Raw genomic sequence first — 14,361 nt, forward strand, 5'->3', positions numbered from 1 at the left:
AATTATTACTAAGGCTATCCTGACTTCGCAGGGTATAAGGATATCCTATAAGGAAATATTTGAATGAAAAGTTTATTTTGGTGGGGTTTAATACTTTTTGGCAATTATGTTAAGGGATTAGATCGGATTTAGAGGTTCGGTTTTCAGCAACGAAAGAGTGAAAGCTTGTAATTATTTTCCAAATAAATTGAACGATATTTTTCAGTCTGGTGTTTGAATAATTTATTAGGCATCAAATTAAATTCTTTCAACTGCTTAAACTTACTTTGCTTTAAATATTTTAATTATGTTTTAGTGGAATAATAAAAGCGTTAAGAATCTACGAAAGCACTACATTCACTGGTCGAATTTGTTTTTTTTTTTCGTTATTATAAACTCTATCTTAGGATGGTCTTCTTATGTGAAGCCCCAGGTCTGTAGCCCAGGGTCCCTTAAAACCTGTATACATTGAATTGAAACCCCCGCTATTTCTGTTCACTTTTAAAAAATGGATTGTGTCATCATATTTAATAGATTTTTTTTTGTTTATATATTAATTAATCTATAAAATAATATTAAGTACCTACAAAGACATATATTTAAAATAAACTGTAGTGCCAATAAAAAACCTTGCCACCGTTTCACGCTGTCTAGATTTATACAGTAACTATTTTTAATTCACATTTGTTTGTTAATAAAAAAAAAATCAAGAATCAATTGTTATTTCATTCCAATCAATTACCGAAAAAAATATCAAAAAACGATATCGAATTTAATATAAGTACGCTTAAGTAGAAAAATGCTACAAATATCTTCAAACAAAATTGACAAGTTCGAAAAGAAACCGATGGAATTACTCAAATCGCGTTGATTTATTTGAACACTGTATTTGGGAATCCAATTGGATTTTGCTCGGTTGTTTGTGTGTTCGAAATTGAACTTTATAATATTGATTTAGAATATATTTTTGTTTACAGGTGCACGGATCGTGGGGTTTGCCGGCTTTCATCTGTGATGTATACATCGCGATGGACGTCACATCTTCTACTTCGAGCATATTTAATTTAGTCGCCATTTCTGTTGATAGGTGAGCTAAATATATTGACATGATTTATTTGTATTACAATCACCAAATATCATAGTATAAGGTATTATAAATAAGTCTCCTGGCCGCGTCTGTCTGTCTGTAAGTTCGCAATAAACTCCAAAACTACTGAGCAGATTTTCATGCGGTTTTCATGGACAAACAGAGGGATTCACGAGAAAGGTTTAGGTATATAATTTATTAAGATTTTTGTTGAGTTGAAATAGACCGATGAAATTAAACATGTCTGAAAAAAAGCAACAAAAACATATTCATCAGTTACACACCACTGTTCATCTCACTTGAAGTGGTCAATTTTGTCAAATTGTCATTAGTAATGATAATTGTTTTCTCAGATATATAGCAGTAACACAGCCAATAAAGTATGCGAAACACAAAAACAACACGCGCGTCTGGTTCACCATCGTCCTCGTGTGGCTGGTCTCCGCTGCCATCGGGGCGCCCATCGTCCTCGGTCTCAACGACACCCCGGACAGGAACTTTGACGAGTGCCTCTTCAACAGTCAGAACTACGTCCTCTACTCCTCACTGGGTTCCTTCTACATTCCATGCATCATGATGATGTTCCTCTACTATAATATATTTAAGGTAATTATCAGTATCGACACTGTTTATGTAATCATATATATCAAAAGCCTGTTTATCTTACGTCCTACTAATATTATAAACACGAAAGTTTGTGAGGATGGATGGAGGATCTATATTTGCGTTATTATCGTTGTGGAGCTGAAATGGCCCAGTGGTCAGAACGCGTGCATCTTAACCGATGATTGCGGATTCAAACCCAGGCAAGCACCACTATATATATGTGCTTAATTTGCGTTTATAATTCATCTCGTGTTCGGCGGTGAAGGAAAAAATCGTGAGGAAGAGGAGTCCTTATCTCAGCAGTGGGAAATTTACAGGCTGTTACTTTACTTTTTTACTTTTACTTAATTTTTTTTTTTATTTTTCTATAGGTATATCAGAATAACATACAGATTACAATTCATAATTACTTTATGTCCTTTGGTCATGATATAACGATACATATCATGTACCCATGTAAAGCCGGGTCGCTGATACAGCATACTCTTCAGTGATACTTGCCCTAAATAAGCAATCTCAATAGAATAGTTTCATGGGAAAAATTGGAAATGACAGTATTAATAAAATAAATCATTAATTAAGTTTACAATGTGTGGCTCAGGTAAGATGACGTCAGTGATGCTCTTCTATAAGTAAAACCCTTTTCCACTTGTGAAATATGGAAAATTGATTTGCAATGTTTGATTATTTTGTTGATCAATAATCATTAAATGTTACAAAGTCCTAACTCGTGTCTTGGTTTTGTCTTCTCTCTCTGATTGAAGTTTATTGTAATAATTTGAATCATAATCACTATATTTATATATTTCACGATCGTTTTCCGGGGTGAACGTCGAGTTTTTCTCACAGAATAGCATTATTAAATGTCAGGGGAAAAGTTTATACATTATAAAAAAAGTTTTACCTCACAGCCAATATTGTCAAGCAAGAATTATGGCCCATAAAATTTAGATTTTTAATTATCGAAGTTGATTTATTTTATGCAATATTCCTATGGAATGTAGTGTCACTTAATAAATAAATAAATTGTTTTCCTATCTAAAGTTATAAACAAATATTGTAACTTTATTGCTTGTTTTTAGAGAAGAAATAAAGATTATTTTTTATTGGTGGTAGGGCTTTGTGCAATCCTGTCTGGTTATGTACCACCCACTCATCAGATATTCTACCGCCAAACAACAGGACAGTATGGCTGTGTTCCGGCTTTAAGGGTGAGCAAGCCAGTCTAACTACAGACACAAGGGACATAACATCTTAGTACCCTAGGTTGGTGTCGCAGTGGCGATGTAACGAATTTTAATATTTCTAACAACGCCATGGTCCATAGGCGCTGGTGACTACTCACCATCAGGTGGCTCACATTTCCGCCAACCTATATAATAAAAATAAAGATTTGTTTTATTTACATTATAATTATGTTATTAAAGAAAATATTTGAACACAGGCATTAAGAAATCGAGCTAAGAAACAACGTGCGGCCAAAAAGCCTCCAGTATCTGGTGATACGATAACCGGGGCAACAGCGGCTGTTGTTATAGAGAATGTAGCTCAGACGAGACAGCTGGAAACAGCGTTGGACGACCGACCTACCAACACTGGCTCCGGTAGCAATGAAGACGATCACGAAGACAGGTATGGTATCACTACATAGTATAAAACCCATAGAGGGTTGGAAAAATAGTAGTGGCGAGTTAATGGATTACGGACGTAATGTGTATACATATAATTATAAGTTCTTTTTTTTTTATTTCTGTAAGATAATAACAAATTTGGGCTAAATTTGCCGCCCCTCTATATCCAGGCCCTAGGTTCCAGCCCACTTAGCCTATTGGTAAATCCGTCATTGCCTAAGTTGAAGTATACTTCAATTTAGATTAAAAATGATCATCTGAATACGACTTTTAGTTTTTAAGAAATTCATGGACAAACATACAAATATACGATTACGAAATTAAACACACGCGCTTGGAAACCTAAATGGATCATTCAAATACAATTAAATTCTAACAATCTTACATACACATGTCGAACTGATAACCTCCTTTTTTATAAATCAGTTAAAAACAAGCATTACTTTTTGGAATAAGGCCCAAATAGGCTTAACCGCCAATAAACAGTCTATATATTGTGGTTTCAATAATTACACCGTGTTTATTATTAATATTTAATTTACTGCTAGTAATGACATAGATACCGATCTAATTAATTTTGGTTGGAATTCGATATAGTTGAACATAAGTTATCGCGACATTAACCTTACTATATGAAATTAATTATTATCTCTTAGAATAATAACGGACGTATCTGTTTTAAAGTCATAGGAAACCACTAAGATTCTGCTTGAATTATGTGTATTTTAATAATGTACATTTCAATGCACTTTAATGAACAACATATTTATTTTATATTTTATACATAGTACATAGAACAGTTATATGAAAAATAACAGTAAAATAATGTATAAACCAATTAAGTTTTTACTGATGTAGAAATCAATCAATCTAATAGAAATCTGAAGCAGGACAAGAAGAAGATAGGAAGTTAGGAACTAGAGTAGTTACATAAAGAATTAAAAAAATAATAATTACAACAAAAAATAATAATTAAAATTAATGTTAGAGATTAAAAATTAGCAGTCATTAATTTAACAGTTCATTGATGTTCTTTTTAAAGACTTAATAAGGGACATGATAAATTTTTATAAATAAAAAAAAACCGCCTTCAAAAATGAACTAAAGAGAAAAAAATAATCAGTTACATCCATATCCAATTTACGATTTTTTAATCACCTCTCAAAGTCGGTGCCAAGTGCCAACATTGCTAATATATATACATAATACATACATACAAAAACTAAATATATTTATTGTATAGATGACACCATTAGACAAACCTTACTATCGATTCAAATTACGAATTTATTTACTTTGTTGGCACCGACTTCAAAAGGTGATTAAAAAATTGTAAATTGGATATGGATGTAACTGATTATTTTTTTCTCTTTAGTTCATTTTTGAAGGCGGTTTTTTTTTATTTATAAAAATTTATTTACTGCTTTTCAGTGTTGTTTTGTTATTTATAATTACAATTGGTAGTGTTTATCATTCACTTTATTATACTCAGTACATTTCGGCTTTCGACTCTAAACATAACTCAACGCCGTTTCAATACGATGTGGACTGCAACTCAAATTAAGCGTTACCTAAATTACAATAGCCTAATGTTAACTGCTCATCGCCAATTAGACAATACCATTTTTCCCGATGCAATGCCGTTAATCATTGAGGAGTTCTCCTGGTAGTCCACCATCAGCTAGACTTCATCATAGGCATGTTTACTAACATCAATTGCTTGACGACTGAAATAGAACTAAACCCGTAAAATAGTTACTTACTAATAGGTTCTGATTACCAGTTGTGGGCTTCATCATCAGTTCCACTTCATCAAATGTCACTTTTCGTGAGCATATGACCAAGGCACTTTGAATAAAACCGAAATCACTATAGGTGTGCCTATAAAATTTGAGGAGTTCCCTCGATTTCTCCAGGATCCCATCATCAGATCCTGATCTCCTGACAATGGGACCACCTGTAAAACATTGAGAACCTCCTCCTTTTTTTGAAGTCGGTTAAAAATACATTTATAGTACTAAAATTGTTATTGCACATTTTACACGACCAATGGATAAAATTATTTTGGCCATATTTAGTTGACTCTTTCGCCTATAAAATTTAAGTATATTAACATTTAAACAACCTGATAAATAAGATTAAATAGAAATATTTGATCTCTGAGGGTGAGAAAAGTTTCGTCACCTCAAGATCTATTTTCGTGTGCTCAGTATGAGCGGATAATCTGCTTCACCGATCGAGAATGACATATTGCGTCGCAATGATTTGATGTTTCGATTCAAAAGATACTAAGATATTAGGACTTGATAAAGGAAATGATTTGTTGAAATGATTGAACGAAGGTTTTCTTACTCTGACTGTACTACTATATAATAAATAACGGAAAGATGGGGTGGTACCTAATGTATGTCTATGCTTCTCATCGCTTTGTTTTATTTATATTTTATATTTATTATGAAAGTTTTTACAAAAAAATTAGCTCTCGCCAAGCTGTTATACAAAAAAAAAATGTTTTTAGCATAAATACAAATATAGTATTAACTTTACATAAACATAGCTTTATTAAAATTAGCTTAAATATAATTTAATCGTGTCGGCATTTTTTCTTCATCGAGAAACAAAACCCTTAACTTAATCTCTAACAGTTTTCTGCTTATTTCGTTTTTTGTCTTAGCATAACATTTCTATTGAATAATTTTGGTACCGTATATTTAGTTGTTCTTTCCCCAAAGTAATTATTTATTTTTGGCCGATATAACTATGGCTTATTTGGATATACCGACCTTTTTTCGTCAATTAATGTATAAATGTTGTCTTCGCGAAAATTTTTGGGATTATTACACATTTAAATAAAACTAGTTATAACGGATTTGAATCGCGTATATTAATTATTTTTGGCATCCCGACGTTTCGAGCACTTTACAGCGTTCGTGGTCACGGGTAGACACCGTGAGTCTATGCCAAAAGATGGCAAAAATAATTAATATATGCGATTCAAATCCGTTATAACTAGTTTTATTTAAACAATTAATGTATTCTTATGTTTTTTTAGTTTCGACAAGCGCTCCGTCGATCTTGAAGCTGATGCAGAAGAGTGCCACGTGATCCCAAATGATAAATCAACGGAATTTATGCTGGCAACTGTACCGGAAGATAAGATTAAGTAAATATTGTTTACTATCAACCATTGAAACATTCGTAATGTAATTATAAGTCTGTATTGTATGTTTGTGATGCTTGGGAATATATTAGGGGACGAGGGTTTGAAGGACAATTGTGTAACGATATTGTGTCACGTTTAGGAATCGAAGGGGGTTGTTTGAAAGATTAGCTTATATTTTGGACCAAAATAATAATGTTTTCGTGTTAATATAAAGTTATTATCAACATATGTTTCAACTGTGAAGTTGAATCATATACAAAGGATTCTGTTCGTGATTTTCTTCTTTACTTTGTATTGGACTATTAATTTCTATAATTTTTCATGTCAATGACTGTAGTTACATATATTCTGTACAAGCACTATTCATCTAATATTGTATGTACAAAGAGAAACTATAATTCACTATTTCGAGCAATTATATTTTTTTTATGGAATTCGTTGGCGGACGAGCATATGAGCCACCTGATGGTACGTGGTCACCATCACCCATAGACAATTACACTGTAAGAATTATTAACTATTCCTTACATCGTCAATGCGCCACCAACCTTGGGAACTAAGATGCTACGTCCCTTGTGCCTGTAGTTACAATGGCTCACTCAACCTTCAAACCGGAACACAACAATACTGCGTACTATTGTTTAACGGTAGAATATCTGATCAATGGGTGGTACCTACCCACCAAGTTATTAAAATAAATAATTTTGGTTAAAGGAAAAAAATAAGGTTAGTTTCCTCGCGATGTTTGTATGTACAACACAACACAAATGAAACACATGAAAACTGAGGGAAATCACGAATTTCAATATATCTTTGTTGAACATTGTTATATTTATTCACTGGTAAATATAGGATACCCCTGATAATTATAAGGCAATTAGGAATTTTTGATAAGTAATTTTATTAATAAATTTCTTCTAGGATACCCAAAAAAAGTTTCAAATCCCAATCAATACCAGATCCAAATGGTAATAATGATTCTGGATACGCACCTTCAAACATAGAAGACACAATCAGAGAGCACGTATCACCGCCCGCATCTCCTGCCCTAAAAGACGCCACGGTCTTGAAAAATATGGGCTGTGAATCAAAATGGAAGAAAAATGGAAAGAGAGTTGATGCGGATTCCAGGTAATCAATTGCCATAATTTAAGCAGACGGCGCTGGCATTACGTAGATATTTGTTCTGAATTCAAATAAAATGAAACTTGAAAAATACCAAAATAGAACTCAAACACAAATAACCTATACTTAATATTATAAATGTGAAAGTAACTCTGTCTGTATGTCACTGCCACTACCAAATCAATGAACCGATTTTGATGAAGTTTAGGTTGAATCTAACTTAAACTCTAACGAAGGATATAGGCTACTTTTTCCTTAACATATGACAACCAAATCCTACAAACGCGAGCAACCCCGCGGGCGACAACTACAAAAACACTTATTCTGTATTCATTAACAAGTCTTATTTTTAAATAAAATTTACTTAAAGAAAAGGCAAAGTTATCGCAGATCTTGTTTATTTCAAATGCGATGTTAATATTTTAAATCTGAAAAATATTTGAATTTATTTAAAGTAACGTGATTCACTATTTATATAAAATTGTTTCACGTTTGAAAACATTCATAAGTTAATCTCCTTCATTCAGACATTGTGATTTTGTTGTAGAAACGCATCAATTGCTTTCCGATCGGATGACGACCTGAGATCAAGTCACTACGACATTCGCGACGGATCGACCTGTAAAAAGGAAAGAAAGGCCAGCGCTGCGACCGCACGATTTACTATCTATAAAGCCAATAAGGCGAGCAAAAAGAAAAGAGAAAAATCATCCGCTAAAAAAGAAAGAAAGGCAACAAAGACGCTGGCTATTGTATTAGGTAAGTCTTAATATTTATGGGGCTATCGCTTTTCTTAAAAAGGTTACTCACTTTTCAATCTTTTGATACTCGTAAGAAAAGGTAATAGGCACCGATTTCGTAAATTTTACAACAACAGTATTGTCAATAAATTACAAACAAAAATGGTCCTTATTATATTCGAAAATAAATGACCGTATCGAAAAATTGCTACAAATATATTTTTTCTTGAACTTTATTGTTCGGTAACGAGATTTTTTTCCTCGGAACTCTGTCAATCAGTAAATTTTCTAACTAGTTGCAAGATTTTTCGTAAGATCGGCGAAAAGTTAGTTTTTGGAAATAATTTCTCAACTTTAGCAAATGGTCCTTGTGAGAGTTGTTGGAAGTTACTAACTTGGAAAGTATTGATATCGTTGGCTTATTTTTATTTTATTTCTTTATTTAATTGTATAAAAATAATTATATATAATAACTTACAAGAGACGAAAAACAATTTTGTTTTAATTCGATCCCAAGATTATTACTTTGAACAAAGTTATTTTTTATTTATCTTATAAAGAAAGAATTATAAACCAATGTTATTAATTACCTTCAGGCTGATTACGTATGATTATATCATCAACATCTCATTAAATATTACGTAATAATATTAATATATCTGCTAACCTGTAATTTGTATTGTTCTCAGGCGTTTTCTTATTTTGCTGGACCCCATTCTTCACTTGCAACGTTTTGGACGCGATTTGCGGAAAATTTGGCCTTCAGTTCTCCCCAGGAGTCACGGTCTTCATCCTCAACACCTGGCTCGGGTACATCAACTCCTTCTTAAACCCTGTCATCTACACCATTTTCAATCCTGAGTTTAGGAAGGCCTTTAGGAAAATACTCAAGTGCAGCACCTAGCCCATAGATTATTTGGTCGTTTTCACTCAGTAGATCTCCAAAATAAGTATAACCAGATGTTTTATTTAATAGAGATGATATCTGTGTGGTGACGCTTTCAATGTATGTCGTTAAGAATTATATATCATCAAACTTTAACATATTCTATGACAACGAATAAAATTTATCATTTTTCTAAGGGTTTCGGGAGATCTACTAAACGGCCAAATATATATCTTGAATAAAGTTTATTACTTTGTGATATTTCAGTAACTGTAAATGTTTATGTAGAATCTTAGCATATCAAAATTATTAGAATTAATGTCTTAATAAATATATATTATATTGTAATTATATGCTAAGGTATATTCTACTCGAATATCAGTATAAATTGTATAATGTAAAGTTTTGTCTTAGTCAAAATATTGCCAAATTATAAAGAAATGTTATTGCAGCTTTAGTTGTTTTAAGGTTGTGATATTTTTAATTTTAGACTTTTAATTATTTCCTATGTAAAAAAAACTCAATGCGAATATTTAAGAATAGCTTTAAATATTATAATTTTATTTATCCTAAGTATCATTGTGATTAAGTATTTAAGATACTCTTAGCGCAAATAAAAAAATCGGTGGCTTAAATTTATCTAAAAGAAAATGGTACGCAAATTATTCCTATGATGTTTTTCTTGCATGAAACATATGAATTCGTTTCTGTTTAGTTTAGTCGATGCTTCGTCTTTTCCGTCCAATAATAATGTCTCACAAAGAATTCAAGTTTGCTGAATCTTCATAGAAAATAATAAAGAAAGATGGTTTCTTATCAGTAATATATTTAATCTCAACTACACTCACACAAATATTTTCAAACTTTATCAAGCTGAGTGGTTTGTTAATTTGAATACGCTTCTATTAGAATTCAATAAAAAAAATTTTTGCATTATATAGGTAATCATCCTTGCCTTATCCCAATTAACTTGGGGTAGGCTCAGCATGTCTTTTTCCTCCATGCTTTTCTATCTGACGTCATCTCAGAAGTAACATTCTTTCCAGCCATATCTTCTATCACACAATCCATAATTTCATTGATCATCGTCTTCCTCTATTTCCATACACATTCATGCTCAAGACCTCCCTCAAAATATGCATTGGATAACTTATTTCATGAGATACATAAAATATCTATAAACATGATGCTGCAACATATGAGAACAGAGCTGTACATTTCATCTTTGTGAAGACCGTGTACATAATATATTATATCACAAAATATGTTATACATTTATAATTAGCAATCACTTGCGACCCTTTAATCTATCGAAATTCGCATTACATTTCGCCTAAAAGTGATATTTTAAATATTTTTATTACATCATTCAGAATTAATATTATGTAATTTTCGGTTAAAATAATTATGTCGCTGATAACACTCGAATTAAATATTCGTAGTGTCCAATGACGAGAATATGCACGACGCGATTTGATACTGTAGTGTGTATATTATAGTGTTTTCATGATTTTGTGCCATAAAAATAGCTGAAATTCCTATAAAAATTGGTGTAAAATTATAAAGAAATAATTTTCAAATGTAGATTATTCTAGAAATTATCGTGACTATGTGTCTAATAAACTGTTTCGCGATTATTGCTCAGAATCGTAATAAAAATTATATAATGCTCACTATTATACAATAAAACTTTTTTATTTACACGTTTAAGTAATTTCCTGTTTGTGTATTTGAAAATTCCATTTATGATAATTTCTTTGCTCAAATTACCTTTGTATTAAAATTTTATAAATTCTAAGACTTCAAACCTACAAATAAATTTAAGTAGATATTATTATAACCTTGTTATAATCCACTTCCCTATTATAAATAAATTGTTATAAAATGTATTATATAATTGTAAATTATAGCCATATCTATAATCTCTTTGTTTTCTTATGAGAGTTTATTCAATATTAGAATATTGTATAATATTGTATGTAAATTACAATTATGTAATGTTATTCTAAGTCATGTAATTCTAAAAAGTGTAAGTAGTTGGCGTCTCTTTTACTAAGCTAAATTTATAAGCAAATAATAGCAATATATTGCATGCGCTGTGTCCATGCATTTTATTTGATTACATATTTAAGAATTCTGTGAATAATTATGTAATTATATAGTATTTATTATTACATACAGTATTACATAATCGTAACATCTAATGTTAGTTCCTTTCTTCTATGATTACTCATTTATATTAAGAATATATTAAGATGATAATAGAATTAAATTTTAATTAGTTTTAACATAATTTTCGTTAAAACAATGGAAATAGATGTTATGCCAAAGGATAAATTTAATATAATTTAAGTGCTTTGTAAAAATCTAAAGCTTTTTAAGCGGCTGTATTCAAAATCAAAAAGTCTATGTACAAGTAGAATTTTAAATTTCTATGCGAAGTGATGATAATTTTGAAATATATAATATTCTGTTTTTAAAAAAAGGTTTTTTATTTGTAAATATTAATATATATTTTTTATTTATTTATTCAGAATCTGAATCTGCGATTGCATTTCTTTCATTCGTTAAATAGGGCAACACTTTTCCCATTACTAAAAATTATGAACCGAAGATGGCACGAGTATTTGCTCCGACCTTACCATTTAAGCATAGAAAATGTTATTTATTTGGGAAGACAACGGTATTTTAGAAGAGGGTCTAAATTACGCTATGTAGAATGGTTTTATATAAAATATTTTTGTTCATTTTTTTTTACAGTTTGAAGTCCGCAGAAATGTTTTCTATGCTATTGAGTTTTGTGGCACTTGTCAGTTACCATCACTATTAATAGTATCTGTATTAATATTTTGCCTTAAATGTCTTGTGGATGATGTAATGAAAGGCAATTGAGTATAGATATATGTAATATAATTTACAATATTTAATTGTTACGACGATATTACAGTGCGATGTCAGAATGGCGACTCCGCGACAGAACATATAATAATGTATTAATTGACAATGTAGCATATCGAATATCGACTTGTTTCTTGATGCCATTATGGACAGTGATTTTTGCTTACATTAATAAAAGATAATACGTAGGCACAATATTATAAATGTGAAAGTAACTCTTTCTGTCTGTTGCTCTTTCACGACCAAACCGTTGAATTGATTTTGATAAAATTTGGTATGAAGCAATCTTGTACTCCAAGAAAGGATGTAGGCTACTTTTTTCCCTGGCGGTGGCCCGGGGACAAATCGTCCTGGCAGTGTCGCTCGATGTGGCGAACGCCTTCAACAGTCTTCCCTTTGAGACAATACGGGAGGCACTCCGATATCATGGCGTGCCATCCTATCTCAGGAGACTGCTGGAGGCGTACCTCCAAGACAGGGAAATCCTCTGGGCGGGGGTCGATGGGAGGCTCGTCGAGACGATGGAGTTTCGGGCAGCATTTTGTCCATCTCGGCCCGAGGCTCATCAACGCCGCTGCCGCTCTCGGTCGCCTCCTTCCGAATGTGGGGGGGCCGGGATCCCTATGTCGGCGTCTATATTCCGGCGTAGTGAGGTCGATGGCGCTGTACGGTGCCCCGATCTGGATAGACGCCCTCACCGCTAAAAATCGGGCCCTACTGCGAAAGCCGCAGAGGGTCATAGCGGTGAGAGGCATCAGAGGGTACCGTACGGTTTCGTGGACTGCGGCGACACTTCTCGCGGGCGATCCGCCCTGGGAGCTCCAGGCGGAGGTGCTCGCGGAAGTGTACCGGTTTCGGGTCGAGGTGAGGGACCGCGGCGACCGTCCAGGGTTAACGGAGATCGGGCGGATCAGGACTCTAGCCCAGCAAGCCCTGATCGTCCGATGGCAGGAGGATCTAGGGTCACCCACAGCAGGCCTGGCGACAGTGGAGGCGATCCGTCCCCACTTGAGTCGCTGGGTTGAAAGGAAGCACGGCACACTGTCGTACAGAATGACGCAGGTACTTACCGGGCACGGATGCTTCGGTAAGTACCTGCACGCGATAGCGCGGCGGGAGGAAACACCCTCCTGCCACGAGTGTGGTGCGCCAGTGGACACGGCGTACCACACCCTGTACGAGTGTGCTGCGTGGGGACCCCAGAGGCACATCCTTGCGGCGACTATGGGTGGAGACCTCTCGCTACTGAGCATGGCGTTGATAACGCTCGATGTGCTGGTCAGAGATGCTGATGAGATGTCATGTCGCAGAAGGAAGCCGCGGAGCGGGAGCGGGAAAATAATGCCGCCGCCGCGTAAAGCGTTTTTTCCAGCGAGAAAAAAAAATGGCTACTTTTTTCCCTGACACGTGACAAACAACATCCTAAAACGAAACTAAAGCCGCGGGTTCCAGTAATATATGTATATAAATATCAATGTTATTTATACTAATAGAACTAAACTCCTAATACTACTTATTTGTCTTAACGTCAAAATTACTCGGTAAACGATTTACGGAATCTCGAAGGCGGAATAAAGTTTAATTACTCGACTCAAAGCCCCCAGCCGCCTACGAATTAGTTACTTGAACAAATTTAACTAGCCTTTTTTCTTATCTCGAGAAGGTCGTAAGGCCTTTACCAGACAGTGAAGTGTATTAATTGTTTTGTTATGTTTAATTTTATTCATATAAAAATAGGGTTATTTATAAAATTACATTATCTTTGTTTAATTTTCACCGCTTTTTACTTAATATAAAAAATGACAAGGATGTTTTGAAGTTCATAATAATAAATTAAATTAATATTAATAGACTGATGATGTATGTTAAGCTGTGCTGTTCAAGTAAGCCATACGAAATCAAAATAAACTTTATTCAAGTCGGCTTTTATAAACACTTTTGAATCGTCATTTTTCAATTAAGTGAAGCTACTATCGGTTCGGAAAGTAGATTCTACCGACAAGAACCGGCAAGAAACTCAGTAGTTACTCTTTTTCAACATTTAAAAAATACAAAAGTTTTTAGTTAAATACAATTTTTTAAATTAATATATCCTGCTTGGAAGTCAACAGGTACTCACTCCACGCTTTTTAATCATATACAAAAAAATTTTGAATTTACGAAACGGCAAAGTTAAAAGTGTCTTACTTATATAGCATTTTGAATCACGATTGTCTTTTAAAAAAGTAATCAGTTTAGTACAACGT

The 14,361-nt window shown here is 33.3% G+C and overlaps 1 protein-coding gene across 1 annotated transcript; it reads left to right on the plus strand.

The window, feature by feature from the left end:
* The first annotated feature begins 956 nt into the window (after positions 1-956).
* Positions 957-9,481, plus strand: LOC124535753 (dopamine D2-like receptor). The gene is made up of 7 exons (XM_047112070.1): positions 957-1,066; positions 1,420-1,672; positions 3,117-3,304; positions 6,356-6,466; positions 7,388-7,597; positions 8,139-8,350; positions 9,021-9,481. Exons 1-7 carry the CDS (start codon positions 1,008-1,010, stop codon positions 9,233-9,235), a joined length of 1,248 nt encoding a protein of 415 aa, XP_046968026.1. The 5' UTR covers positions 957-1,007; the 3' UTR covers positions 9,236-9,481.
* The last annotated feature ends 4,880 nt before the right edge of the window (positions 9,482-14,361 follow it).

Source organism: Vanessa cardui, chromosome 15 (genome assembly GCF_905220365.1).
Source record: "Vanessa cardui chromosome 15, ilVanCard2.1, whole genome shotgun sequence".
In the NCBI taxonomy this organism is placed as follows: domain Eukaryota; kingdom Metazoa; phylum Arthropoda; class Insecta; order Lepidoptera; family Nymphalidae; genus Vanessa; species Vanessa cardui.